The following is a 27,285-nucleotide window of genomic DNA, read 5'->3' as shown; positions in this document are numbered from 1 at the left end:
TTTTTAAATATTAAATACAGGGGCACTTGGGTGGCTCAGTCAGTTAAGCGTCTGACTTGGCCTCAGGTCATGATCTCACATTTTGTGTGTTCGAGCCCCACATCAGGTTCTGTGCTGACATCTTGGAGCCCAAAACCTGCTTCGGATTCTGTGTCTCCCCTCTCTCTGACTCTCTCCCACTGGCACTCTGTCTCTCTCTCTCTCAAAAATGAATAAACATTAAAAAAAATTTTTTTTTTAATTTTTTTTTTAACGTTTATTTATTTTTGAGACAGAGAGAGACAGAGCATGAACGGGGGAGGGTCAGAGAGAGGGAGACACAGAATCCGAAACAGGCTCCAGGCTCTGAGCTGTCAGCACAGAGCCCGACGTGGGGCTCGAACTCACGGACCGTGAGATCATGACCTGAGCCGAAGTTGGCTGCTTAACCGACTGAGCCACCCAGGTGCCCCTAAAAAAATTTTTTTTGGATATTAAGTACAGAATTATCAGATAACTCAGGAATTCCACTCCCAAGTATTTACTCAAGAGAAATAAAAATATATCAACACAATGACTTGTAAATGATCATTTTTAGCAACTTCATTTGTAACAGTCAAAAGCTGGCAACAGTGGAATACTATTCAGCAATAAGGTGGAAGGAGCTCCTGATTCATCGAACAACAATGACAAACCTCAGGAACATCACGCTTAGTGGAAGCCAGAAACTAAAGACTACATGTTGTATGATTCCATATATATGAAGTTTCTAGAAAAGGCAAAACTGCAGACAGAAAGCACGTCAGTGGTTGCCTGTGGTTGGGGATGAGAGTGGCAATTGACTGCAAGCCAGCATGAGGGATTTTTTGTGGTGATGGGAAATGTTCTAAAACTGGACTGTGGTGGTTGGTTGCACAACTGTTTAAATTTACTAAGTCTCATTGAATGGTATACTTAAAATGGGTGGGTTTTATGGTATGTAAATTGTACCTCCAAAATCTGTTTTATTTTTTAATGTTTATTTTTGAGAGTGAGAGACAGAGAGACAGAAACAGAGCATGAGTGGGGGAGAGGCAGAGAGAGAGGGAGACACGGAATCCAAAGCAGGCTCCAGGCTCTGAGCTGTCAGCACAGAGCCCGACGTGGGGCTCGAACTCACGATCTGTGAGATCATGACCTGAGCCAAAGTTGGACACTTAACCGACTGAGCCTCAGGTGCCCCAAAAATCTGTTTTAAAAAATCAGTAGTCTAAGTTTCTGGAATATTTTAATTACACACACACACACACAGAAAAGAAAAAAACCAAAAAACCCTTTGCTTTCTTCTCACTGTAGACCCGTCCTCCTACTGACTTGAGCTTTAACTTTGATGCCAACAAACAACAAAGACAGCTTATTGCAGAACTGGAAAACAAAAACAGGTAAGAATGTAGAGGCCAAGCCAGTTTCTAAAGTCCAAGACTGTCATGTGAGTATCTGATTCTCCTTTTCCTTGCAGACTAGTTGTATTTTGACCATGAAGGAGGATCCCACCTTAGTGAATATAGGCCAGACCAACTCATGGGAATGCCCCTACTCTGATTTGGAGATCTCTGCATGCTGTACATTCTGGTAGCCCAAAGCCCTGTTCCTGTGCCCTCATGGATTCTTTTTCCCGTGCCTTCTCCCACCTACCAGCTCCCCTCTCATGATTCCCTTTTCCACCCCACCCCTCTTTCACTTTATCTGGTCATCTTATCCTGGCCCACTGTGCTGTATGTGACTGTCTGCTCTCTCCCCACAAAGCCATTTAAAGTCACAGACACCAGACGGCACACCAGTATGCCCTGAATAGTAGAAACCGGGACAAGGAGATTAGATGTAAAGTAACAGGTTTTGGAAGAAGAAATGGCAGCTCTTATCACTCGGGGGCTCAAGAGGAAGAAGGGAGATGGGGGGAGTTAGCATAGGACCCACATTCAGAGATTGCAGGGAGTTCGTTTTTCCTTTCCCTAGAAAGAAAGAAAGTCTTCTAGTGGCTGTTTTCCTTTAGTGGAGATTTTTCAAATTCTTGAGAAGAGTGTTTATATGACTTTCTCTACCACAAAAGATTGTTTCATTGAGTAAATATGAAGTGTGGAAATGTCAAGAAGGTGGCTATTCCACATCTTGGTCATTTGGAAGCAGTCAGAACAAGATTGGTAGAGGCTGTTCTAGAATAAAAAGACCTGACAGGAAAGAGCTGTGAAGCGCTGTGCAGCCAACTTTCTTTCATCTGGCCTCTCCAGGGAGATCTTGCAAGAGATTCAGCGTCTCCGTCTGGAGCATGAGCAGGCTTCCCAGCCCACCCCCGAGAAGGCCCAGCAGAACCCCACGTTGCTGGCTGAGCTGCGGCTGCTGAGGTAAGTAGGGATACTGCACCACTGTCTGCAAAGGATGGTCTGCGGTAGGAATTTACGTGTCGGGAACAAAACGAGTAGGATAGAATCTGTTTCTCAATACAACTAGTCCTGTTAGAGCAAACAGTTAAAACATTCCAGTCATTCTGTTACTGCTTCAGGTGTTTGGATTCTGAGAACTTCAGCCATCATGGCAGAACTAGGTCAACACCAGTGTCCAGCTCCACGACAGGCAGAGCAGTGTTTACACTTTTATGATTGCTTTAAGAAGACTGTGCTCCGATCCGTCTTCTTATTTTGTTAATTAGTCTGACTTTGAAGACCCTTGGCAGGAATAATGCTCCTCTGTCCCATAAGTATATTCTCCCGGTGCTTCACAGTCAGAGCAGGACTCTGTTGAAGGGGAAGGGTGCTTGTTACACAGGCACATCTCTGAGATGCAAAACCACGTGGGAATCCCTTGCACCACCGCTGTGGAACCTTCCCACTTCAACATAGATATAAACGGCCTCAGGGTCCGGAGACTCAGGGCTCAGGACCCGAATGCGGGCAGAGAGCTGCTTCAGCCCCCACTGAGATGCTATTTTGGAGCGAATGAGGAAGTCTGCCGGAAGAGCTTAACATGAGAGTGATCTGATCAAAGTTATTAGGCTCTTATTTCCTATCAGTCTTAAAAAGATGTGTGTGTACTCTTTGGTAAATGCAGACATTTTTTGGACGCTAAGTTAGTGGCTGGCTTCTCACCAGACCTCTAGATGTCCAAAGAGTATCCTTTCTGTGTAGGTTGTAACATTTGACATTGCACAGTTGATTTTTAATGTGCCATCATCTGGGGTTCTGCATAGCCGAATATCCTTTTGTAATTCTTCCTTTGGCTTAGGTCATGTAGCTTCTCAACCATCATTTCTTCTCCTAGAGAATGGAGATGATTGTTTTTCTATAACTGTCTTTCTTTCTAGATTTATATCATCAATAAATAAGTCATAAAGAATTTAAACTGTGCAGATGAAAATCATTAGAGATACAGAGATTCCCATTCTTCTGAAAATTCACTTTAGTTCCTAAATTTAATTGGGCTTGAGGATTTGGTTCCTAGGCCCTCCGTTGCATGTCTGGGATGTTAGCAGCTTGGTGCTACTCTCCAAAGTCTGGGAGAGCATGTGCAGCTGACTCAGGCCCAGTGTTAACTCTGAACTCTCGGCGTAAGATACAACTGTTCCCTTTTCCTCACCACAGCCCAGGCACAAGTAACTGTTTTATATCTAGCAAAGCAAAAAATGATTATACTCCAATCTTAACTGTTGCTGGAAGTGGGATGGCTAAAAGTCCTTAATTCAGCCGGAAGTGTCTGGAAAATGTCACTGATTTAGTAGGCAGAGGGCTGAGCCCAGGGATGTCATGTAGGCAGCAAGAAGCAAGAATTTACCCTAAATCTGAGGAGGGTCTAAATCTTGAAAAGTCCGGAAGTGTTTAATCTGAAAAGCAGCTTCTGTTATCACTAAAGAAAGAGAGACTATTTAGTAAGCGTGCAGGATCAATTGCTTATGCACACAGACAAAACATATTGGCTCTCCACTTCACACTATATACAGAACACACTACCAGATGGATTAAACATGGAGACAAAACTTTAAAACTTCTAGAAGAAAATGTGAGAGAATTTCTTTAGGATTTTGGAATAGAAAATAGTTTCTCAGAATCACTTACCGTGAAAGAAGTTGGTAAATTCATCTATATTCATATTGAGAACTTTTGTTTATCAAAAGACACATAAAGGGCAAGATTCATTTCTACGTATCTGACATCCTTCTGGTTTTGATCAATATATACGAATCCAGGAGCTGCCAGGTACCCAGCTAGTGTAATAAAATGAGATAGAGAATTTCATTCTTGGGATTAGTGGTTATGAATTCTGTCTTTCCCCCATGATTGTTATTTTTAATTTTTACTTTTTTTTTAAGTTTTTTAATTTATTTTTGAGACAGAGAGAGACAGAGCATGAACGGGGGAGGGTCGCAGAGAGAGGGAGACACAGAATCTGAAACAGGCTCCAGGCTCTGAGCTGTCAGCACAGAGCCCAATGCGGGGCTCGAACTCACGAACTGTGAGATCATGACCTGAGCCAAAGTCGGACGCTTAACCAACTGAGCCACCCAGGTGCCCCATGACTGTTATTTTTAGATGGTATATTCATTTCAATAATATATATGACAAATGTGTAAGATATGAAGCATAAAGATAAAATGAATACCCATGAACCCATACCTTTGTCATGTGTTGTTAAAACCATGTCGTGTGTGTAAGTGCCCCCAAGCCCATTTCCTTGCTTCCACGTTCCCCACAGAGCTCTCCTCTATCCAGAATTTGGTTTATCATTGTCTTGCTTTTTAAACAGTATCTATCATCAAATATATGTGTATTCCCACATAATAAAGTGTTTAGTTTTGCTTTTTGTTTTTTGCGCTTTATAGAAATGTTGTTATATGCATAGAGTGGAACCTTTCTCCCCTTCAGTACTACGCTTTAGGGTCCTTCCATGTTGTTGCTGTAGCTACATATAGTTCCTTCATTTTCACCACATAGTGTAATTATTTGGTTGTGCATAGCACAGGGAAAGAGTACCGCATCCAGTCTTGGAAGTTCAGAGAAGAAAGGCTCTCTAGAAAATCGAATGAGTCGGTTTTTCTTTATTGAATTTATACCTGTGGTGGAAATTTAGGGAGTATGAAGACTAGAAAACAATGATTCCATCTTACAAATTTGTGATCTAGTTTTGGAAATAAACATAAAATAATTTTCTGGTCAGTTAACTAATATTATATAGTGTTAATAAATAGTATGGGCATTATGCTATAAGAAATCTAAGTATGAAAATATATAGAGAGGCTAGAAGCAATTAGACCCATGGAGGTGGTGGAAGTTGAGCTAGACCATGGAAGGTAGGGTTGATTTGGATGGAGTCTGGGACAAAACATTTCAGATTAGAAGTGGAGTTGGGGTTCAGCATGATCCCCCAAAGAAGTATGATACATTTCAGAGAAGGGAAAGAGTCTTAGAACTAAGAATTTGTTTCAGGCATCCATTGAATTAATCTTTAGAGTGCCAGTGATAGGAGATAAAATTAGTTGAGGAATTGAGACCAGATTCTGGAGAGCCTTAAGTGATAGGTGAGTGGAAATCCTTGGAGGATTTCAAACAATGATGGTGTTAACTTCACTAGATGTTAATTGAGTACATACTGGATGTGATGTTCTCTTAAGCATTCGATACATGCAAAGATGAGTAAGACTCATCCCCTAACCTCAAGGATTTTGCATCATGGTAGGTATGACAGCAACGCAAGGTGAAATAAATTAGGTGCCACAGGAGCACCAGTTGTTGTAGTGATTAATTAAGCAGGATCTGATACCTGCTGAAGTAATTAGGAGTAGCTTCCCGGGAAGAGTGACATTTGGGTGGGACACTAAGGAGTGAATAATATTTGGAAGAAGTTGGGGAACTGCTGGGATTCGTAAAATGATAGGATCTGTTTAAGGAAAAGTGAACCATCAGCTGGACCTCCAGACGTGGAAGGGAATAGAAGGTGAGGCACTAAGGATAGGCATGCAGGTGGGGTCTGGAGCAGCACTCTGATAGAAATAGAATGTGGGCCACACATGTAATTAAAAACTTTTCTAACAACCACAGTGAAAAACTAAAAGGAAATAGGTGCCATTAATTTTATCTTTCATACCCATGGTCTTATTTGATCCTCCAGATATTGCCATAGTTGTTTGTATGTAATTAGTCCCATTTTAGTGAAGAGAAAATTGAGGCTCTTACAGGTTAAGTGACTTGTCCAAGGTTGCAATATTTAGTAAATGGTGGGCCTCAAGCCTCTTGATTTCTATTCCACTTCACCATAACAGATGAAATCAGGATTAATCAGGCTGAGAGACCATTGCACATGTGAGGTAAGGCGTGCTTGGATAAAGTGAGAGACGGGAGAGAAAGACACATACATTTCTAGGAAAGAGTCATCTAAGTCGGATGACTGAATATAGGGTATAAGCAGGAAAGTATCGAAGAGGACAGAGGTTTTCAGCCATGACAGCTAGAAGAAATGAGGAAAGAGAACCATTTGCGGACTAAAGTCTTAAGTTCGGTTTTGGACTTATTGAGCTAGAACTGACGCGAAACCTGGCCTCGGAGAAAAGTGAATTCTCTCAGACACAGAGCCACCCTGATGTCAGTCTCACTCTTGAGGCTGGCGTCTGGTGCTGGAAGCATCAGCTACTGAACCCTGTTTCCCCTGAGCAGTTTTCATACGTTTTCTCCACTATCAATTTAAGTTCGGACTCGTTTCATGTATCTTTCTAAAATTGACTTCCTGAGGAATTTTTAAAATCACTTTAACAATGATATTAATCATGCTTTGTTCTGTATATGGCCATGTGCATTTTCCAAAGCATTTTACATACTATTCTCACAACAGGAAAGTGAGCAAAACAGATATTATCACCATTTTCTACATAAGGTATCAGAAGTTCAGTAACTTGCTCAGCATCGCAGACCCCAGTAAATAGCGGAATCGGGTCTGAAGCCCATTTCGCCTAGGCTTAGACCCTTCCTTGAGGGTCCCTTCGTCTTCAGAGCCTCATTCCGGATGGGCTTCTCCTCTCGGACAGGCAAAGGAAAGATGAACTGGAGCAGAGAATGTCGGCGCTGCAGGAGAGCAGGCGCGAGCTGATGGTTCAGCTGGAGGGGCTGATGAAGCTGCTGAAGGTAAGAGAGAGCCCTGGCCGCTCCCCCACACCCCCCCCACCCGCCTCCCTCCCACCGCTTGTTCCCCTTCACCTCCAGTTCAGCTGCTGCCGCCCCCCCCAACCCCTGCCGTGCTGCCTGAACAGGGTGCCGCTAAAGGCTTAAATGGCGCTGCCCGTAAAGTTAGACACGACTCCATAAAGTCATCTAATTAGTGTAAAGTCTGATTATAAAAAATGAGTAACTGGAATTAGCGTCATGTCCTTAAATAGTGGTAGGCAGGTTTATAAATAGGATATTAACTATATGTAAACAAATGTTTCTCAACTATTTGAAGTTTCTTTTAAAACAAATTTTCAAATATTTCGCCTAAATACTCAAGAAGGATTAAGAGTCCTATTTTAGTAAGTATTATCGCCGCAGACCAAGCTAATCAGACTAATTCTAATGAATAACTTTATTAGGAGGAACAAAAGAGCATCCCAGCTCTATGTTTGTTATCTTGGGGCTTGAATAAATTTGGAATGATTCAGATGTCACTATCGTTGTTGACATATTACAACATGCGACAAATATATCGCAGCCCCTATACCCCAGAGGAGAGAAAGGCACATTTGGCATTTAAGTGTCCTCACCTGGACAGTTTGACTGGCACTCCACAGAAATATCTACCCAGATACGTAGCAGCAATACCGGAATACATTTGTTCCTGCTGTTAGTTCCTTCAGTCTCTGTGTCTGTGCTGGGAAACCACTGTGTTTTGTGGTACCACACTGAGTTCGCAGCCAGAGTGGAAATCACAAAGTGTGGATTACCTCAAAAGCCAGGCTGAGGGGAGTAGATTGAATCCTGTGGTAAGGGAGTCACTGACGGTTTGGGAAATAATAGTTTGGGAAAATATGTAGAGCGGATCAGAGAGGGAAGAAGCTAAAGGAGAAATGGAGATAAATATAACTGTCTAGCCCAGTGATTGTGCTGCATCACAACCTGTGAGTGTGAGTGTGTGAGTGACAGGGGTCCAGACTAGCAGTGCGGCTCAAGGAAACATCAGCTTGAAGACTTTTCTTCAACTTCTCTATGCTAAACGAGTCCCTTCATAGTGAAGCAAGTGGTATTAGCAACTTGGGTGAATGTAGCGTTTGTGTTTTAAACTGACTTTTGGGGCGCCTGGGTGGCTCAGTTGGTTAAGAGTCCGACTTCGGCTCAGGTCATGATCTCACAGTTCGTGAGTTCGAGCCCCGCATCGGGCTCTGTGCTGACAGCTCAGAGCCTGGAGCCTGCTTCACATTCTGTGTCTCCCTCTCTCTCTGCCCCTTCCCTGCTCATGCTCTGTCTCAAAAATAAATAAACATTAAAAAAAAAAAAAACTGACTTTTGACTTGCTCAAGACAATCACTTCTTTTAGTCTTAAGCTGAATCTCTTTTTCTAGCTTTGGTCCTGGGTATTTGGGTTGTTTTGCATGGACGTGTTTCTACATTAACCCTGTTAACGGAATTTCTCTTGAGAAGTATTTCGTGTCTAAATGGGTCTTGTTTAAAGAAAACCTGGCCCAGATCCCTCTAATAGTTGTCAAGTATCCAGCTAATCCAACCCAATCACCCACTCAAGATGGCAGAGAGGGCCTTAAATGCATTTGGCCGGTATAGCATCTGGAGCCATGTGGGGCTTTGAAAGTCCTGCCATTGTGGGGTAGTCCCCTGCAAGATGGGAGATAATAGGGGATCCACTCATCCCTGGCCTGTGTCAGACTTGCTTGTAGTAAGTTGCTTTCAGACATTGCCCAAACATAGGTGGGAAGATACCGTAGGGTAATTTTTGTAAAAGGCAAAAGGTTTATGCAAACTGAAGGGAAGTCAGAATGCATTTCCCCCAAAGTCCCACGGTGTGCTTTCTCGTTAGCTGCGCCGCCCTCAGTCTCCGTTAGAGTTCCTGGTTCAGAGCCCTGTGAATATTATTGTGACCTGGTTCACTTCTGATGCTTGTATTCAAGGGCTGGGCAGAATGAGCTGAGGCCTGGAACTCTGATCCCAAACGCTGAGCTTCTTTGTATTTCTAGCTACTGTCTTACAGTTATAATTTCCTAAAATAAGCAGGATCCTTGTGCCCCATTTTGTAAAATCCCCTGCCGGCTTCTTAAATGCCTTATAATTTACTTACCAGATAGGCTGAGGCCATTCAGACTGGGAGGAAGAATTTGCAACACAGAGCAGGAATGTTGTCTTTTTACCCATTGATTAGAATTTACAGTTGAAAATTTCATGCCTCTCTAATGTCCAGCTTCCTAAAATGATGACAGCACAATCCTAATTTGTGTATTATATGCACTCCTAGAAGGTCACCCATAGGAATCATTGACTTCCATGAAAATTTCAAAGATGTTTTCCTACTATTAAGAAAATATATTCACTAACCCATAATAAAAATACGCTTTAGAATCCTAATTTTAATTTCAAAGGACTGTCCTGCCCTCGTTGATGTTCAATCTGCTAGCATTTAATTCTCTCATAAAACAGCTGTAAGCACTTAGTCAAATGGACAATGAAACCACATGGTCTGGGATACTCATAAATTAAAATACACTGCACAGTAAATTTCCATTTCACAGGGAGTTCTTTCTACTGCTTCAGTGAAATATTGTGTACATTATCTATTTATCTGAAAAATGATAATTTAAAGAAGGATGTATATGAAGTGTTCCCATTGTTTATTAATTTATTCAATAATAATCTTAAGTCCTTTTTTGTAAGAAGGCAGGGTAAAAATTAATCATGCATTTATTTAACAAGAAAATATTGGTTCCTAACTGTCACATTTAGGTATTTGGCAGTAAGACCAAGGAGTACCAGGGACCTTCTTTCTTTCTTTTTTTTTTTTTTAAGTTTATTTATTTTTGAGAGAGAGAGACAGAGTACGAGCAGGGGAAAGGCAGAGAGAGAGAGAGAGAGAGAGAGGGAGAGAGAGAGAGAGAGACACAGAATCTGAAGCAAGCTCCAGGCTCTGAGCTGTCAGCACAGAGCCCAACGCAGGACTCGAACTCACGAACTGTGAGATCATGACCTGAGCCAAAGTCGGACACTTAACTGACTGAACCACCCAGACACCCCTCAGGGACCTTCTTAATTGTATTTTTGGTTTTTTGGTGGCATGATGCAGACTGACACCCAGGTACCCATGGTGAGAAGGTATCTTTTCCTTACATTTCCCCCCCTGATTAATGTGTATGGATAACCTCTGTCCCAAACTTATTTAAGCTGGAAGTGGTTGTATGTTGGTATTTTACTTTCTAAATCATGTTTCCAGTATTTTTCTGCCTCATTTTTCATTTTCCTAATATTGCTTTTGAAACAGAGTCACCAGGTGAATTCTGCAGTTTTGGATTTCAACCTTATTTGCAAATGAGGTTTAAAATATAAATTATCATGTAGATAACTGCAGTACTTACGGTGTTACTTTGGCCACCTAGCCAGACATCCCCCATGTGGAAAAGTCTCACATGTTTTTAGGTGACATAAGCACTTTTGGATTTGTGATTAAAGTATTATTATTCCCTTTAAATCAACCTTGGCTCCTGTGCCAGTTGCCATCAGTCAGTGTTTACTGACACGACTGACTGACTGAAAACAAAAACCTTATATCTAAGGCCTCGTATCTGACCTGTTAAGTGTGTTGACAGAGCCTTCAAGGCTTTATCTGAGCAACTTCTGTGAGTTTAAATTGTAAAACACCATCCTTAGTAACACGTTGTCAAAGCCCACCCTCTGCCAACCCCAGTGCACAGCAGAGGCCCCTACCTCCTGAAAAGGCTGCCCTGTCCACCATTCCCATCCTAACCTGACATGTGTCTCCTGCAGATTATCATGATGTCATGTCCTGGGACAAACTATCCATAGCAGAGTTCCCAAATGTGCAAATGGGAAACATTGCTTCCTGAAATTTCCCTATTCTGTTGAGCCAAAGCACTGTTACCTTGCCTGGAGAAAACAGTAAAAATAGGGAGGTGTCTTAGAAACAGTCCTGAGAACTTTTGTCCTTGTCTTCTGACCTCAGCTGCAATTTCAGCCTGTCAGGATTGCCTCATCCCTCCCCCACCATCTCAGTGTCCATTTCAACACTTAGTGCCAGCAATAAACACACATTTTAAATGGTTTAATAACTCTTCCTATGGCTCTTTGCCCTGCCGAGTGAATGGAGAAAAGTATTCTGCCTTACAGGGAAGCCTGGCTAGGAAGGGAAGGCTCTTCCCAGCTGTGGAATTCTAAGCCCTTCTGACCAGAGCCACGTGCCAGATGTAAAAACTGAAAGATGCTAACTTCTTTTTCTTTTGTTTTAATTTTTTTAAAGTAATCCCTGCACCCAAGGTGGGGCTCGAACTCACGACCTCAAGATCAGGAGTTGCATGCTTTACCAACTGAGCCAGGCACCCTAAGATGCTAACTTCTTAAGGCTTACTGAGCTAACGCTCAGGGCCTTCTTTGCCTGGGCTCCTGTGAGTATAGGTTTGGTCAGGCATCTAGCAGCTGGCTCCGATTATGAAGAACATCTTCTTGTGCTCAGTTGGAGTCTCCAGAAGAGAGTTCTTGGTGCCTGTTTAATTTCTAGTCCATGTCTCTTCCTTGCAGGAATAAAATTTTTTTTTTTCCAATTTTTTTTACTTCCTCTCTCCTTTTTGTAACTGGTTGGATTTTCTGAAACCATTCTTACCATTGGCCCCAGATCTGCAGACCCTGTAAAAGCAGAAGCACCTGTCCGTCCCTAAGACTTCCTACACACATGTTCAGTAAAGACTGCCTGCACGGCTGGATCCGATTTAAATAGAACCATTACAGCAGCTTTTAGATTTGCACACCCTGGGCAAAGAGCAGAGGCTCCCTGACCACAGTTACTCATGATGAGGCAGAGAAAGAAGAAGCAAAAAGGCCCATTAAAAGACAGAGTAGCTGAAGAGCAAAGGACCACGGAGAGACAGACTCAGAAGTGTTTCTCTCGTCTTTGCTGTGCTTCTCCCCGCGGCTCCCAGTGGTGCATTGTGATAGCTGAGAGTTGGCAAGTACCCACTCTGCCCGCCGTCACTGTGAGGCTCTAAAAGACAGAGACCACATCTTATCTTCAGGTTTCCAGGGCCTTATGCATAAGAAGTACTAAATGAACCTGTGTTGAATTAGTGGAAAACTGAGGTCGAGAGTTCTTTTTGAAAAGCCTCTCAGGGCCCTGAAGCAGCTTCCAGTTTGTTGGAGGAATGGGGATGGGATGTAAGCGCATCCTTGGGACAAAACCACAAAAAAGCAGCCCCAAAACAAGTGGAGAGGAGGGGACTAAGGAAGAGAGTCTGGTCAGGTGAAATTGCTAGTTTGGGGGAAGTTTTTAGGGCAGTGGCTCTCAAACCAGCAGGCATCAGAATCAGCTGAAAGGCTCTGAAACACGTTGCTGTGCCCCACCCACCCCAAGAGTTTGGATTCAGGTAGTCTTGGCAGGCGCCCAAACTTTGCATCTCTGACGAGTTTCCAGGTGCTGCTGCTTTGCGAACCATTGGCCTAGAGGAAGGTAGCTAACACATAGGAATATTAGGAATGGGGAGATTGATTATTGGGCTTCTGGGTCCTAGTTGAGCTATTTCTTTCAGTCTACCCTAAACAGCTATGTGAGCTCGGGCGAGTCAGGCTCTCTAGGCCTTTTCTGTCCATAAATGAGGAAGTTGGATTAGATGGTTTCCCAGTTCTAGAGGCTAGCCCTGAATGAACTGGGTGGGACGGAGGCCTGCCATTCGCTCTGTGCAGCTGATGGTGCCTGATGACCGTCTGGGCCTTTGGTCTCTGAACCCGTGCGCCTGGCCTGGTTTGCCTGATTCTTCCATCATTTCTTCCAGATGTTTTGTGGTGATGGCCATTAACCTCTCTCCTTTTTCCCTCTGCCTTTTTTTCCATCTTCAACACCTCTAGGAGGAAGAGCAAAAGCAGGCAGTAAGTGAACTTGGGAATTCTCCACCTGATTCTTGCTCCTTTTGCATGTTCTTCTCTTCCTCAGAGAACTGTTACATTCTTTCTCGTCTCCTCCCTGCACAAGTTCACCTCTGCAGAATTGGTTATGTGTAAAACCCTCAGCCGTTCGCTCCATAGTCGTGTAAAACGGCCTGAAAGTCCACGTCATGTTTACTTCATTAGCAGAGCATGTTCTTACTTGAAACCAGAGCTCGTTGAATTTTTGTTAAAGTACACATCTGTTGTGTTTATTTAACTATGCATGATTAGCCAGGCTACGATTGCATTTCCCTGCTTTTGCATTCGCTGCTGCTTCATGTCTAGAGTGACTTTAATTGCCTGAAACAACTTTCAGGGTTGTGGGAGTGACCTCAGGTCTAAATACTACATCATGAATGATTGTGCATGGAAATGTATAGTTTTTCTGATGACTTCAAATGTCCTTTAGTCTCGAACAGGCTTCTGGATGCTCCAGCCCCAGGAGCCTTCTTAACAAAGTTACCAATGAAAGCTAAGTGACTGGTTATGCCCTCAGTGATTTCCTGTTCAGAGTCTGCTCCAGGGGGAGCTCTGGTTTTTGAGCTGCATGGCTGTTGCATGGTGTTTAGGGAAGGTTTATGTTTGTTTTTATTTTTCCGGACAGCCCTTAACCCACACAAGAAAATCAATTGAGGGCCTATCCACAATAGTAACACCATATGTTTATATAACATAGTAAGGTTTTCAAAGCATACATTTTTTTATACAAGCTAAAGCTGATTTTTAACTTACCTCAGGGCTTTAATTTTAAAAGAGAGAAATATGAATGTTTAATTCAAAAAATTTACTTGTTTCTTTTTCAAAAAACAAAGTGATCCATGTTTTAGATTAAGAATAGGAATATACAGGGGCGCCTGTGTGGCTCAGTCAGTTAAGCGTCTGACTTCGGCTAAGGTCATGATCTCACAGTTAGTGAGTTCGAGCCCTGCATCGGGCTCACTGCTGTCACTGCAGAGCCTGCTTTGGATTCTCTGTCTCCCCACCCCCCCCCCCACCCCTACTCCCCTTACTCCCTCTCTCTCTCTCAAAAATAAATAAATATTTAGAAAAAAAAGAATAGGAATACCCAACAGTATATTTATTATTTTCAGTTAGGAGGGCAATGAAATAATAGAGTGCAGAGGAAAAGATCAAATGGGGGAAGAGGCAAGAAAGGAGCAAGGGAGAGACAGACTGTCAGAAGGAAAGCAGATAGATTATGGGATTAAGATAGGTGATCGACCCAGAAATCTCAGTGGCTTTACTGTAACAAAAGTTTGTTTAGTGTTGTTTTTGCTTTGTTTGTTTGTTTGTTTTTTTCCTCATTGACATGTAGTTTATTGCTTTGATCTTATGGCACTTCCTCAGTAGGTACATTCATATGGGCAAAGCAGGAGAAGACAGCATGGAAAGTCAAGCCCCAGGAAGTGACACTCATACTTCTCTTTCCCTCCCTTTCATTGGCCAAAGCAAGTCATATGACCACACTTAACTTCAAGGGGGGCATAGATGTATAATCCTCCAGTTTGCTTAGAAGCCACAGAGACGCGGATGCTGGTAACGCCGACCACAAATAGGAGGATGAGTGCGCTTGTGTTGAGGGAAGGAAAGAGAACATCTCTCCTTCCTTCTCCTTTCTCCCGCTGTTTGCCTGACAGTCTCCTCTCCTTCGTGGTGCTCCAGGGCATCACCTCACCTGTAGCTGCCGACAGCCACTGTTCCCCTCCTTCTCTTCTCTCCTCTATACCCCAAAGATGCACGTTGCAGCTAAAACCACTTGCTGGGACCTTACTCCAACAATCTGCCCAGACTAGCATCTCCTCCCTCTGGGAATGTGCCGGCTCAGAGTGAAGAACCCTACACCTTACCTGAGAACTCTCTTTCCGAAGAGGGCGGGCTTTATGAGTATCTATTTTAATGGTAGCAGTAGAGCTTCCAATAGACGTTTCATTCTTAAAAAACATTATGGATTGCCATGTAATCCAAGAACGAGAAATTGCCACTGCTGGTATGTTATTTCTCAGGTCGCTTTAAAGCTGACCTTGAGCAGACAGGGACTTAAATAACCTGTTCGCTTCAGTGACCTTTCAGTCTGTGTGAGATCATCATGCCCTTGAAGTTGGCAAAGTAAGAGGCTAGACCCAGACTGCTGAAGCTTGCCCCTAATGAACCACTTGTGTGTATGTCTTAGAAGTTCTCCATGGCCATGGTCCTGAGTTCATGACCTTGTCTTCATACTCTCTTAGGACCGTCCATGGCACAAATTGGTACAAATTGTCTTTTCCCCATCTTTCTCCACTATGATATAGGTAAGACATTCTGCTCTGTGGATATAGGTTTAAATATCCTCTGTTTACATCACAGGTTTAAACTGGACCCACCCAAGGCTCAGTGCTGAGGCTCAAATTTGAAAGCTCAATAGCTTTATATAATTCAACATTTTAAACAAGTAGACACATAAAGCTTCAGAACTAGTGCTTCTGTTTTAGTCTGTCTCCTTACTGAGTGAGATACAAAAAGGTATTTAGCACAGAGCTAAGTTGTAACTTTTTCTTCCTTCCTGGGTTCTGGCTGGTGTAGTTTAATTTCTTCCCCATCATAATGTGTTACCTATATGGGTGATTAAATAGTTGTGAGAGATTCCTACAATGAAGAATTTACTAGACACGCTTCCCAAAATTGGCTCTATAAATCCATTATAGAGAACTTTTCATGTAGTCGTCTTCTTGCTTCTTTCCTCTTTAGGGATTATTTTAGCTTTGGGGGGATTTGAGAGGAATAGGTAATGACTGTGACTTAACAGCTTTGGTGCTGTGGGTCCACCTTCAGCCTTCAGCCACTTCTCCAGGGCTTTGAGTGGCATCAGCACCTCAGCTGATAATTCTTCTGTCTTTCCTCTCTCCCTCCCTCCCTCCTTCCCTTCTCTTTTCTCAGATCCAAGAGTTATAATTAAGGGAAGAACTGCCTGGCTATTTCAGATAAGACTTCACTGAGTGACTCTTCAACCCACAATATACCCTACAGTTTAACAGGCTCAGGAATTAGATTGTATCAACTGAGTCAGGGTTAATCAGGCCCGTGATAATCATCAGACTGTAATTAAAGGACTTTGTCTGCCTTTTTCACTACTGCCATTCCCAGTCGCTAGCTAGTGCCTGCCACAGAACAGATACTCAATAAATAGTTGCTGAATGAAAACTAGTATTAACCAAATTTACAAGATTTCGAACTAAAAGTGGTGTGAATTTATAAGTTTATTGATTATAAGGCACAGAACCGCTTCGAGTACTTAGAGCAGTGACTTTGCTCAAGGTACTCCTGTTCCCTACCCATTCAGAAGACTAAATCATGGTTCAGAAACGCCCTTTATAAAAAGGAATCAGAAAAAGGAATTTCAGGGTCGCCATTAATTATGATTAATGCTATTACCATTTCTGTCTAAAGAACAGATGTTGAGTATGTAGAATAAAATCATCCTCTCTTTTTTTTAAATACATATAATCTATAAAATGTGGGATATATGTAGTTATTTGTATCACTTGAAAGTATTTTGATAATTGCTTAGTAAAAACCTGGCCCCTGCAGCCTGGTTAGGGGATTCACCAGCATGTTACAGAGGAACTCACTAAGGTAACAACAGACTGACGAGTAATGCTGGTGATGGTATTTACTGCCATTGGTGCACTTGAGCTGTGGGCTGCTCCGGTCCTAGTCTGGAGGGGTTTCGGATGTCTAAATTCATGCGAGTTACATCTCAGTGTTCCATTTTTCCCAGTGACTCAACGCACCATAAAATTGTACTGCTGGATTGCTAACACCAAATAAAATGAGCTATCCAAGGCAAGAGGTACGGTTTACTCATGAAAGATGTTGCCTGGAACATTTCTCTGAATTCTCCTATTAGACATCACTACTTTTTATATACAGATCAACATCAGGCTTAAAGACTCTAACTTTAGATAGTAAGATATAAGAATAGAGGGCTCCCATGGGGTTGCCTTGATCCAGATTAGTAGTATGGTAATGGTCCAGAGGGTTAGATAGATGGGACTCTGAAAATTGTGTAATTAGAGGAGTCTTGGGGATTCCACTAAGAGAGCATTGACACGCTTGGAACCTTTCCTTTTACTTCAGTAAGTTGGAATATCAAGTGGGATCTTGCCACATGCCCTTTCTGATTTCCAGAATCAGATGAATAACCCACTACAACTACACCAAAGAAAGCATGGTGTGAGCTGGTTCTTAAAAGCCTGCGTCTCTGATCTGGCTCCCCCAAATATACCTCAGAGGAAGGGTGCTCAATATTTAGTTAGCCACGGTTGACCCATGAGGGTTCTAACAAACTTCATGAATATCAACTTTGTAAATTTAAGAAAAAGTACTTTTTAAAAACCCTATACAACAACAAATAAAAGCCTCCTTTGTCCATTAAAGAGATTATTGGTGAACCCCTCGATGTGCTCATGGACCACTTCTCCTCTTGCTTCACTTAACCTTTAGATACAGTCTCATTGGGAAGTGATTCAAATTCACATGCCTCTAAATCTTCTGGACTCTCTGACCCCATCATACCCTAAAATAGAAGGCTGAATCTACTTCTACCCCGAGGCAAAGAATTGCCGTTCACTTATTTATTCAGCAGTGTCTTACTACATATGTTCAAGACAGTGAACTTGGCGTTTTGGAGGATAACAAGAGGAATCCTACAAAAATACCAGCCTCAAATAGTATGAACATTATTTCATCATTGGCATCATGCCTTAAATACAGAAACACATGCCAGGTCAGTGGTATCCTGAGCTATAGGCACCACTGCTGTCCCTCTAAGTTTGTGAACTCCACAGATGTCCTTTGGTAAACAAAGATCAGTGTGATGTACTGTGTGACTCTGCCATAGACCTTCAGCCTGGGTTCCAGTCCTAGTCTGTCTAGATGACCCCATGTGCTAACTGCACGTAGATTGCCTTGTGGGTCTGTGAAGTGTGCTCATTCACCAGTCCCGGCTCCTGTACTCACTATAGGAACCTGGTAGTTTGTTGCTTTGTTTTTCATTCAGTTTTTTCCCCAAAGGAGAAAATATTGTTACAGTATTAAAAATAAGATTTGTATTTCACTCCCCCAGAACTCCTTGAATACCTACAAGGAGTTTACAGTGTGAGGATATAGGGGGAAATCGCTTTGAGTCTCCGCAGTATTTTTCATCACCCTCGTCAAGGACACACTGAGAGGTTTCCTTCCCTGCTTTTCTATTTCCCTCCTGCACTACATTTCTGTCTTTCCCTCTCTTGGACAGAATGCATGCAACATATGAAAACTATCTTCCAAAGTCTCCAGGGAAATTCTCTACACACCAAGCTGGAGAAATTGTCCTTCCGCTGGAACAACATTGAATTCCTGGGACACACTGTCTCACCCAGAATACTACAATCTGAGTCTCAGCAAAGCATCAGCAGAAAAGAATGAGTGAAAGGTGACTTTTTTAGGTTCTGAGCCTGAGGATCTAGGAAAATGATGGGAACACTGACTGAAGAAGTAAGAAGAGGAGATGATCTGGGTTAGGGAGGGGACTTTAACCTGTTTTTGAACATACTGAGTTCTGAAGATTAGGCAGGCACTCAGGCTTTTTGCCTGATCTACCATATATTTGGGGATATGCAGCTGGAACTTCAGTGGGAAAACATGGCTAGCATTGTAGATTTGGAAGTCTTCAACATAAAATTAGGGTTGAAACCATAAACATGAGGCTTAGGGAAAAACCATAGTAGAGAAAAAGAAGAAAGAGGAGGTGGGAGGGGTAGGATTGTGGGTTCTTGGTGAAAGCTCAAGCTTTCAAGAAGGAGAAAATTAATAAGACAATAGGATAAGGAAGCCCTTGGATTTGCCAATCAGGAAGTTACCAGCAACCCTGGAAAGAAAATTTTCAGTAGAGTAGTAGTGTAGATAGCTCTGAAAAATAGGCTTTGTTTTGTCCAGCCACCACCCTGCTTTGGTTTCAGCCCAAAGAAGGAGAGGGAATTAAATCTTCAATCCTCCTTATTGAATTACATATGAATGGATTGCTCTTGTGATTCAAAGGTCCTTCTCATCAAAACCACTTTTCTGTCTAAACATGTCCATAGACTTTACAAACCTGTTTCCTCATCTGCAAACTTCAGCTTCACAGTCCTTTGATGCTTTCGTCACCTGTACCAGCCAGTATGTTGGGGAAAGGCTAAAGCCAGAAAGGGTCTATAGAATACCAACTGGGTTCATTAGACTGGTGTCTCCTTTTGTGACTTTCAAATGCACTGGGCTTTTCTTTCAACACCCAGCTCCTTCCTCAGTGTTTCTTCACGCCAGCCTTCTACCTCCTCCTTTCCAGACAAAAGAAAGCATCCTAAGAAAATATCCGCTGCTTCCCTGAAGCCCCCTCCTTTGGTTTATCTCTCGGGCTTCCACAGGAGGAGAGGAATCCCTAGTGCTCTTCCTGGTAGACCTCACCCCAGCATCCTCTCTTGGCGTGGGATTGGATCTATGATCCTTCACTTGGAGAGCATCTGTAGGCATTTCATCAAATCCTGATCCTGCACCAATCTCTTGGGTCTTATAGCTGACCTCGGGCTGGTTCTGATGTTCCGTATTAACAATAACACAACAGTAGGGAGCCTTCTCTCCTAGAGTCCTTAACTGAAATGAACATCTGCTTAGTTTCAGCTACAAGAAGCATGTTATAAAAGGTACACTAGACTTTTTTGCACTCTTCTCCATTTGCTGCCAATCATAGTCTGGCAAGTAGAATTACTGTCATTTGGCATTACCGTACGGATGCCACGATGCTTTAAAAGAAAGAGAAGGGGGAGGGGAGAGAGGGAAGAAGGGAGGAGGGAGAGAAAAGGAGGAAGAGAGAGAGAAAGAGAAGAAAAGAAGAAAGAAAAAGTAGAAGCTTGTTTTATAAAATTAGAGGCAAAGAGAGAGACGGTTAACTGTAGCTAATGCGGTACCTTTAATAAGAAACCACACCAACTCACCACAGCTCTACAAGCTGGCTAACCGTAAATCCTTCAATACTTTTATTATTTTGTGTTCTTATTAACTTAAATATATATGTAACATTCACTATTTATTCATTGCTTTCACATCTCCAATTTCAACTGCCGTATTTAACCAGCTCAGACCTGAGGAAACCAAGAGACAATCTAGGAGACTCTGAGGCCAGTAGCCGCCCCCCCCAGGACATCTTCCAAATGTGCAGAAGATATAAGAGTTTATTCTTGGGCCCCTTGACGATCCTAACCTAACCCGAGGCTACTGGTGACCTGCCCTTCCTTCCACAGCAGCCTGCCGCCTGGGAAAAGATTCTGACTCACCTTCAGCCAGGTTTCTCATCCTCAGCACTGTGGAACTCTGGGCCACATAACTCTGGGGAGTCTGGGGGTGCTGATTTGTGCATTGTGGGGTGTTTAGCAGGACCCTTGACCTCTACCTGGTAAATTCTAGTGATATCCCCCTCCCCAAGCCCTAGCAGGTGAAATTACCCCCAGCTGAGAAGCACTACCCTGAGCTCAGAGAACCTTGCTCTGCGATACAGCCTGAGCCGCCGAGGCATTCTCAGAATCCCTGATTCTGAGGTTTACATGTGGACTGGATGGTGAACGATTCCCAGGCACCTTCCCCGCAAATCAGTCCTCTGGCCATATTTCCTGTCAGCTCCCTGTCTGCACACTGTCTCAGGTTTCTGCTCATCCACGCACTTGTCAAGGTGCAGGCAAGTTTTTCTCCAAAAGCCTGCTTGTGGCTCTCTCCTTCCACTTCCTACCACCTTTCTTCATTCCAGCCTCCATCATCTGTCACCTGGTCTGTTGGAAGAGCCTCCGCATAAGGGCTCCTTGTGCCCTATCTCTTCCTCCTCAGTCCCTCCTTCACGTTGCTCCAGAGCCAGAGTCCTAAATGCATGGCACTGGCCATGCCATTCTCTCCTCTGGAACCTTCCCCTAGCTCCCTGTGCCGCTGCCCCCAGCAGGGGTCAGTAGGCATTTTATTAAAGGGTTAGACAGTATGGGGCGCCTGGCTGACTCAGTGGGTAGAACATGTGGCTCTTGATCTTGGGGTCTTAAATTCAGGCCCCACACTGGGCATCGAGCCTACTTAAAATTAAAAACAAAAAAAAATTTTTAAAAAGGGTTAGACTGTAAATATTTTATGCTTTGTAAACCAAATCAGAGATATTATGTAGGTACTTATATAACCATTTAAAATGCAACCATTTCAAAATGTGAAAACCATTCTTAGCTCATGGACTGTAAAAAACAGGTGGTGAGCTGGATATGGCCATAGGCTGCCGTTTGCCATCTCCGGCCTAGTAAATAAACTAGGTGACTATTTATTTAAGGCTCGGATGATGGTAGGCCACACTGCTCTTTCCTACCACGTGTCTATGTGCTCCCTATATGCTAGCCCCCCCACACTGCTCCTTACCCCCCGCAGGCAGCCTCCCCTCCCAGGCCAGCGGCCTGTGTTCATGCCCTTTCCTCACCTGGATTGCCCTTCCCGAGCCTTTTCTGCCTATTGAAATTATAGCCCTCAAGATACTCTCAGATGCCACCTCTTCTGTGAAACCTTACCCTGTTCCAGAAGCTCAGAGTTACATTCTCTCGATTCTGTGCTTTTCCTTTGTGCCTCCACTAAGGCATGGATTTCACTCTCCTTTGTATGCTAATTGCATACATGCCTAACAACCCCAGGGGACCGTGAGCCTGCTAACAGTGGACACTTTGCCCCTTTGTGACCCCCAGCACCTTTCAAAGTAGAATAATGGCAGGTGGTCCTCTTTTGAGCTGGTGTGTGAAGCATTTTATGTTCGTCCACACCAGCCTGTAAAGATATTATCTCCATTTTGCATATGAAGTAACTGAGATGCAGAGAGGTTAAGTAAGTTACCCAGGTGCATGCTGCTAATAAATGGTAAAGCTGACATCCAAACTAGGTCTCCCTAACTGCAAAGCCTGGACTCTAACTGCTGCATTGGGTACAGCAGGGACTCAGCAAAGAATGGTGCTGTTGAATAAGGGTGCCATACCTCACCATATGAGTTTTGCATACCTATAAGTAGCCTTTAAATTTGACTCATTGGAGTTTAAAATATCCCTGATAGGTTCTGGCTTCTTGCCTGATCACCGATTGAGCTGTCTGAATAAGGACCATGCTCTCCTGGCAGTTTATTCTCTTTTTGTTTCTAATATGCAAGCTGAGTGTTTTGTGTTCATTTTACAGGGATTTTCCCTTCAGTGAGGTCCCTGATCATTTCACCGAGAACTGGCTTTGAAATCCTACAATGAGAACTAAAGGAATACCATTCTCAAATAGAGTCGGACAGACTAGGAGAAACAAACAGAAAGAGGGTAATCTAGTCTTAGAATTTATGAGCTTCCCTATCTGAAAGTTTAAATTTCAACTTCTTTTGATCTTTGGGTTTATGGTGAGTTGTAGTAGGTTGTTCTTTGTCCCTGGAGCTTAGTATGCTTTCCTCCTCCTACTAAGAAAGATAGCTAGACAACTTGCTTCCCACCCCTCGAAGCCTTGAGGTAAGCTTTGTCTTCTGCAGTGTAATTGGACTTGAACAGGGACGGAATCTACCCACTGCCAGTACCGAGACCATAAACATCCAGCAGTCCCATGGGAGCTGTTTCCTGTGTTATAGCAACTTTTGCTATAACTTACCCCATGAGCCACCACAGTGAACAGTGAGTGACAGGCTGTGTGTAAGCCCTGAGTTTCCTGAAGTGATGTGGGAACAAACGGGTGCCAGCCCTCTGCAGAGGGACTGCTGGCACACTTTTTGGTGGCCCCATCCTATCCTTCCAACAGACCTACACAGTATGTAAATGTACGTTCATGGTATCTGTGGTGGAAAGAAAAGAGAGACATCGTAAAACTCGTCAGCTCTTCTCTCTGGTGTTTAGATGCAAAGTTTACCTTGAAAAGCTACACAACACTTAAGTCACACAGCACCTTTGCTCAGATAGGAAGGTCTCCTGGCGTGCTCTTTCGCTGTTTCTAATTCACCCCGGAGGGAATCACAGCCTGTTTCTTTGCTCGCTGCCATGCGCTTGTCTCTCTCGTCTCCTCCACCTCGTTCTCTGCTGTCTGCTTGCTCCCATCCCTGGTGCTAACTGCTAGCGGTCTCAACTGTTGTCGTGTTAGGCACGCAGGACGGGCAGTGCGGCCTCCTGTCTCTCTCCTTTCAGCTGCACATTTGATGTGATGGCTGCATTTTCCGAGCAGAGCCACCCAACATCAGATCGATATAGTATGTGGGGTTTGTTTTACCTTTTCTTGAAGGGAGAAAAATCTGCCCCAAGTCCATTCTTTAGGGGCACCTGTGTGGCTCGGTCGGTTGAGCATCCAACTCTTGATTTTGGCTCAGGTCATGACGTCTGGGTCATGAGATTGAGCCCGGAATCAGGTTCCAAGCTGAGCACAGGGCCTGCTTGGGATTCTCTCTCTCTCTCTCTCTCTCTCTCTCTCTCAAAGTAAATAAATCGACATTAAAAAAAAAAAAAGTCCATTCTTTATACATCCCATTCCTCTATACAGTCAGGGTTGCCTTATCTAAATTTCAGACTTGCAGCTCCTTTCTCCCAGGGTTGATTTTTGTGGATTTTGTTGTTGTTGCTGTTTTTCTGAGAGGGCCTCTGAAAATCAGCAGCAAAGAGGCCAGTTTGTTTAATTTAAATACACTGCAGCAAAATGAAGGTAATTGTCCACAAAGGCCATCTGCTCCCTGGCAGGTATCCACGAGTCAGAGAGACAGATGGAGGCTAAAACGCCTCCTTCTGGTACCATGATAACAGCTTAGCTCAGAGTTTCAGGTGGGTCTGTGTTTGTGCAGAGGATACAGTTATCAGGGCTCCATAGAGGGCAGTAACTCAAAATCAGGCTTTTTGCCACAAGCCGCTCCAGGCTCGATTACCTAACTGTAGTGTGTACCAAGGAGATACGAAAAAATTCATACCTGTCCCATGAAGAAAAAGAAGGGAAGGAAACAGTATTTCTGGAGCCCCTCCTGTGTGCCAAGCACCATGCCGAGGATGCCTGAACACAGCTGAGTGTGGTGCAAATCACCCTTCTGCTAAGGACAGTGCCTTTCTCCCTTTGGGGCCGGCTCTCTCTGCCACAGCCTGTGAGCTCCTGTCTCTGCTCACAGTGTCCTCAGGTCACCTTCTCTGGCATACTGTGTACCTGCTTTGGCTCCAATATTAGATTTGTGTCATAGACAAGAGACTAAGTCATAATCACTGTACTCTCCTTTCGGGTCTCGACTGAAACATGGGTTCCTCCAGGCCTCAGCAACACCGTGCTATGCTTTGGTTTTCTCCTAGCCATATGAGGCCGTTAAAAGACCCGGGTACCAGTCGTAGCCTTCCTACTGATTTATTTGGAACCTTGTGGCTGCTCTAGGCCTCAGTCTCTTCAAATATAAAATGAACGTTGGACTAAAAGAGAGGCTATTTTCTTGGGGTCATGAACATTCTGAAATTGTAAGCATAATCTGTGAGTCCTTTTCTTAGAATGTGATACCCAGTTTTCTCAGGTTTTTAAACTCTTTTGCTAATTTAGAATAAGTGAAGAGCCAACAGACCAGAGAGCGTCTCAGAATGTATTTCTCGAGCTCTGTATTTCTAGCAGAATTGTTTCTAACTACAAGGGACCTCTGTATTCAGAGAACCTGAGTGACAGGGCATGTATTGTGTTCAGTCATTGGTGACTGGCCCGTGCTGCATTCAAGCCTTTGTTATAGGTCGTATTACAGCAAGATCCCACTGTCCTTGCATCAGGAAACCTTCGAACACCAAGTAGCGTATTGCAGACCTTCCCTAGCTTCCCCAGGCTAACTGCCCCTGTCCTGGCAGCTCAAACCCAGAGGTGCAAGATGGTTTTACACCCGCATCGGAGAGTTTATCCCCATCCCCTGGAGCCGCCTGACTAGTTCCTCCACCTTTCCTGATTTCTGTGTGATTCGCAGGTTCCCCATAACTTCAAGGTTCCAACTGCGATGCTGCCCCCAGCCTGCTCCTGTGACCATTTATTCTAGATTGGTTTGCAGTGACTGGAGTGCTTGGCAGTCTCTGTGGGGAGGTCCTGCCTGCCTGAATGTAAAGCCCATCTGCGCTTCTGAGACATGGTGAAATTTCACAACGCAGTGCCCCAGGCAGATTGTAGTGTATCTGTCTGGCCCAGACCTGTCGAGAGGGCAGAGAGTGAACAATCCCTACCCGGGATCGTAGGTAACTGACAGCACGCCCAGAGTGCTGCGCTGCACTGCAAACAGGGTCTCGAACTCTGTGTGCTCTGCGCACTCCAGCTTGTGGGCGTGTAACTAGAAGGGGCTTATTGAAATTCTGTGCGTCTTGAGCTAGAATCATCCTTGTTGCAGTCACCTGCTCCCTGCACCTCCGTAGAGGCTCTGTGTGCATGAATCTAAATGGACAGCATCTCTGGTACTCACCGTACTGGTGAGAAGGGTATGTTCGGGGGCGCCTGGGTGGCTCAGTCGGTTAAGCGTCTGACTTCAGCTCAGGTCATGATCTCACAGTTCGTGAGTTCGAGCCCCACGTCGGGCTCTGTGCTGACAGCTCGGAGCCTGGAGCCTGCTTCGGATTCTGTGTCTCCCTCTCTCTGACCCTCCCCTGCTCTGCTCTGTCTCTCTCTGTCTCAAAAATACATAAAACATTAAAAAAAAATTAAAAAAAAAAAAGAAAGGTGTGTTCGGTATAGAACATGCCGTTATCTGACCCTGAGATGGCTGCCGGGAACCCTCAGAAGATCCTTCACCGACGGCCTCTTTGTGACTGGAGCAAAGCCGTGATTACTTGACATCACTGAGATGACGTGACTTGGCCAAAGGCATAGAATCATAGAATTTTAAATCAGAAAAATACTTCAGAGATCATCTGCTTGATGCCACTCAGTTTACAAATGAGAAGACTGAGCCCCAGAAAAATTAAAAAGCAGGTGCTGTATGGTCAAAAGAAAACCCCAGGTCTCCCGACTTGCAGGCCATGCCCTTCCCACCGAATCACACCTCCTCTTTGTGTGTCTACCCCAGAGTGGTGGAGAGAGCTAGGATTCCATCTCAGAACCTGCAACTTCCCCCTCCTCTTCTGAGTCTTTGAATTGGCAGCAAAGAATCGTCTCTAAGGCCTGTGATTATTGACAAAGCAAAGAGGTTGGGACTTCGGCATCAGGACAGGCTCATTTACTACTCAGGGACTTAGACACATTCTCTGATCGGGTAGAATGTTTTTTGATTATATATCCTTGCGCCTATTCTCATTCACAGTCCTCTTTCCCTGAGTCTCTGGGCTTGATCTCTCATGTTCCACAACCTTCCCTCCCATTCCTTCTCCATCAAATGTCCTTCAGATGGGACTGACCCAATAATGTATCAAGAAGAAAATCAACCTGAGAATATGAGTTACCTGTTGCTGTATCACAACTTACCCCAAAACCTAGTGGCTTTGTGGAATAAATATTTATTACTTCACAGCTTCTATGGGCCCGGAGTCCAGATGCTGGTCCTCACAAGCTGAGGGTCAGGGTCTCTCACAAGGGCTACAGGCATCTCAAGGCTCAACTACTCACATGTTGTTGGCAGGATTCTTCGTGGGCTGCTGGACTGAGGGCCTCAGTTCAAGCCAGCTGGCGGCTGGAAGCCGCCTCAGTTCCTTGTCACGTGAGCCTCTCCACAGGGTGGCTCACAAGATCGCAGCTGGCTTCATTAGACTGAACAAACAAGAGAGAGAAAGAGTGTATGGGCAAGACCTAAGTCACAGTCTTTTATAACCTGATCTCAGAAGTGACATCCCATTCTCCTGACTCAGTAGCAGCAGTCACTATGCCCAGACCACATTCAAGGAGAGGGGATTACACAGGAGTGTGACAGCAGGGAGCAAGGTCATTGGGAGCCTTCACAGAGGTCTGCCTACCAACCACATTTACTCATCTAGTTAAGTATGTCACACAAAGCTTTATTGATGACTGATAGATTTAGTGCTCCCTGGAGATTACTGCCTGCTCTGGCTCCATTCCCACTTTCCATTACTGACGAAAAAGGGTCAGAAACTTGATATACCTCATTGTCATTTAACAAACATTTATTAAGCATTTACATGTGCTTAGCACAATGGTAAGGAAGATAAAATTTGAGAGGTGA

At 43.9% G+C, this 27,285-nt stretch overlaps 1 protein-coding gene across 17 annotated transcripts in view; it reads left to right on the top strand.

Moving 5' to 3' along the window:
* DTNB (dystrobrevin beta) overlaps positions 1–27,285 on the top strand; it is a 238,861-nt gene that overhangs the window by 195,892 nt on the left and 15,684 nt on the right. For 13 of the 17 annotated variants that reach the window (XM_078444896.2, XM_078444895.2, XM_060650345.3 and 10 more), the window contains 4 exons: positions 1,315–1,400; positions 2,247–2,360; positions 7,025–7,121; positions 13,038–13,058. In XM_078444896.2, coding sequence (XP_078301022.1) covers positions 1,315–1,400; positions 2,247–2,360; positions 7,025–7,121; positions 13,038–13,058 — 318 coding nt within the window. The remainder of the gene's footprint in view (positions 1–1,314; positions 1,401–2,246; positions 2,361–7,024; positions 7,122–13,037; positions 13,059–27,285) is intronic. The other 4 variants (XM_060650355.3, XM_078444893.2, XM_060650335.3 and 1 more) reach the window with 1 other exon arrangement.

The sequence above is a fragment of the Panthera onca genome, chromosome A3 (assembly GCF_046562875.1).
Source record: "Panthera onca isolate mPanOnc1 chromosome A3, mPanOnc1 haplotype 2, whole genome shotgun sequence".
Lineage (NCBI taxonomy): Eukaryota > Metazoa > Chordata > Mammalia > Carnivora > Felidae > Panthera > Panthera onca.
Note: the sequence above shows the minus strand (reverse complement) of the source record. Positions and strands in the feature narration are given on the sequence as shown.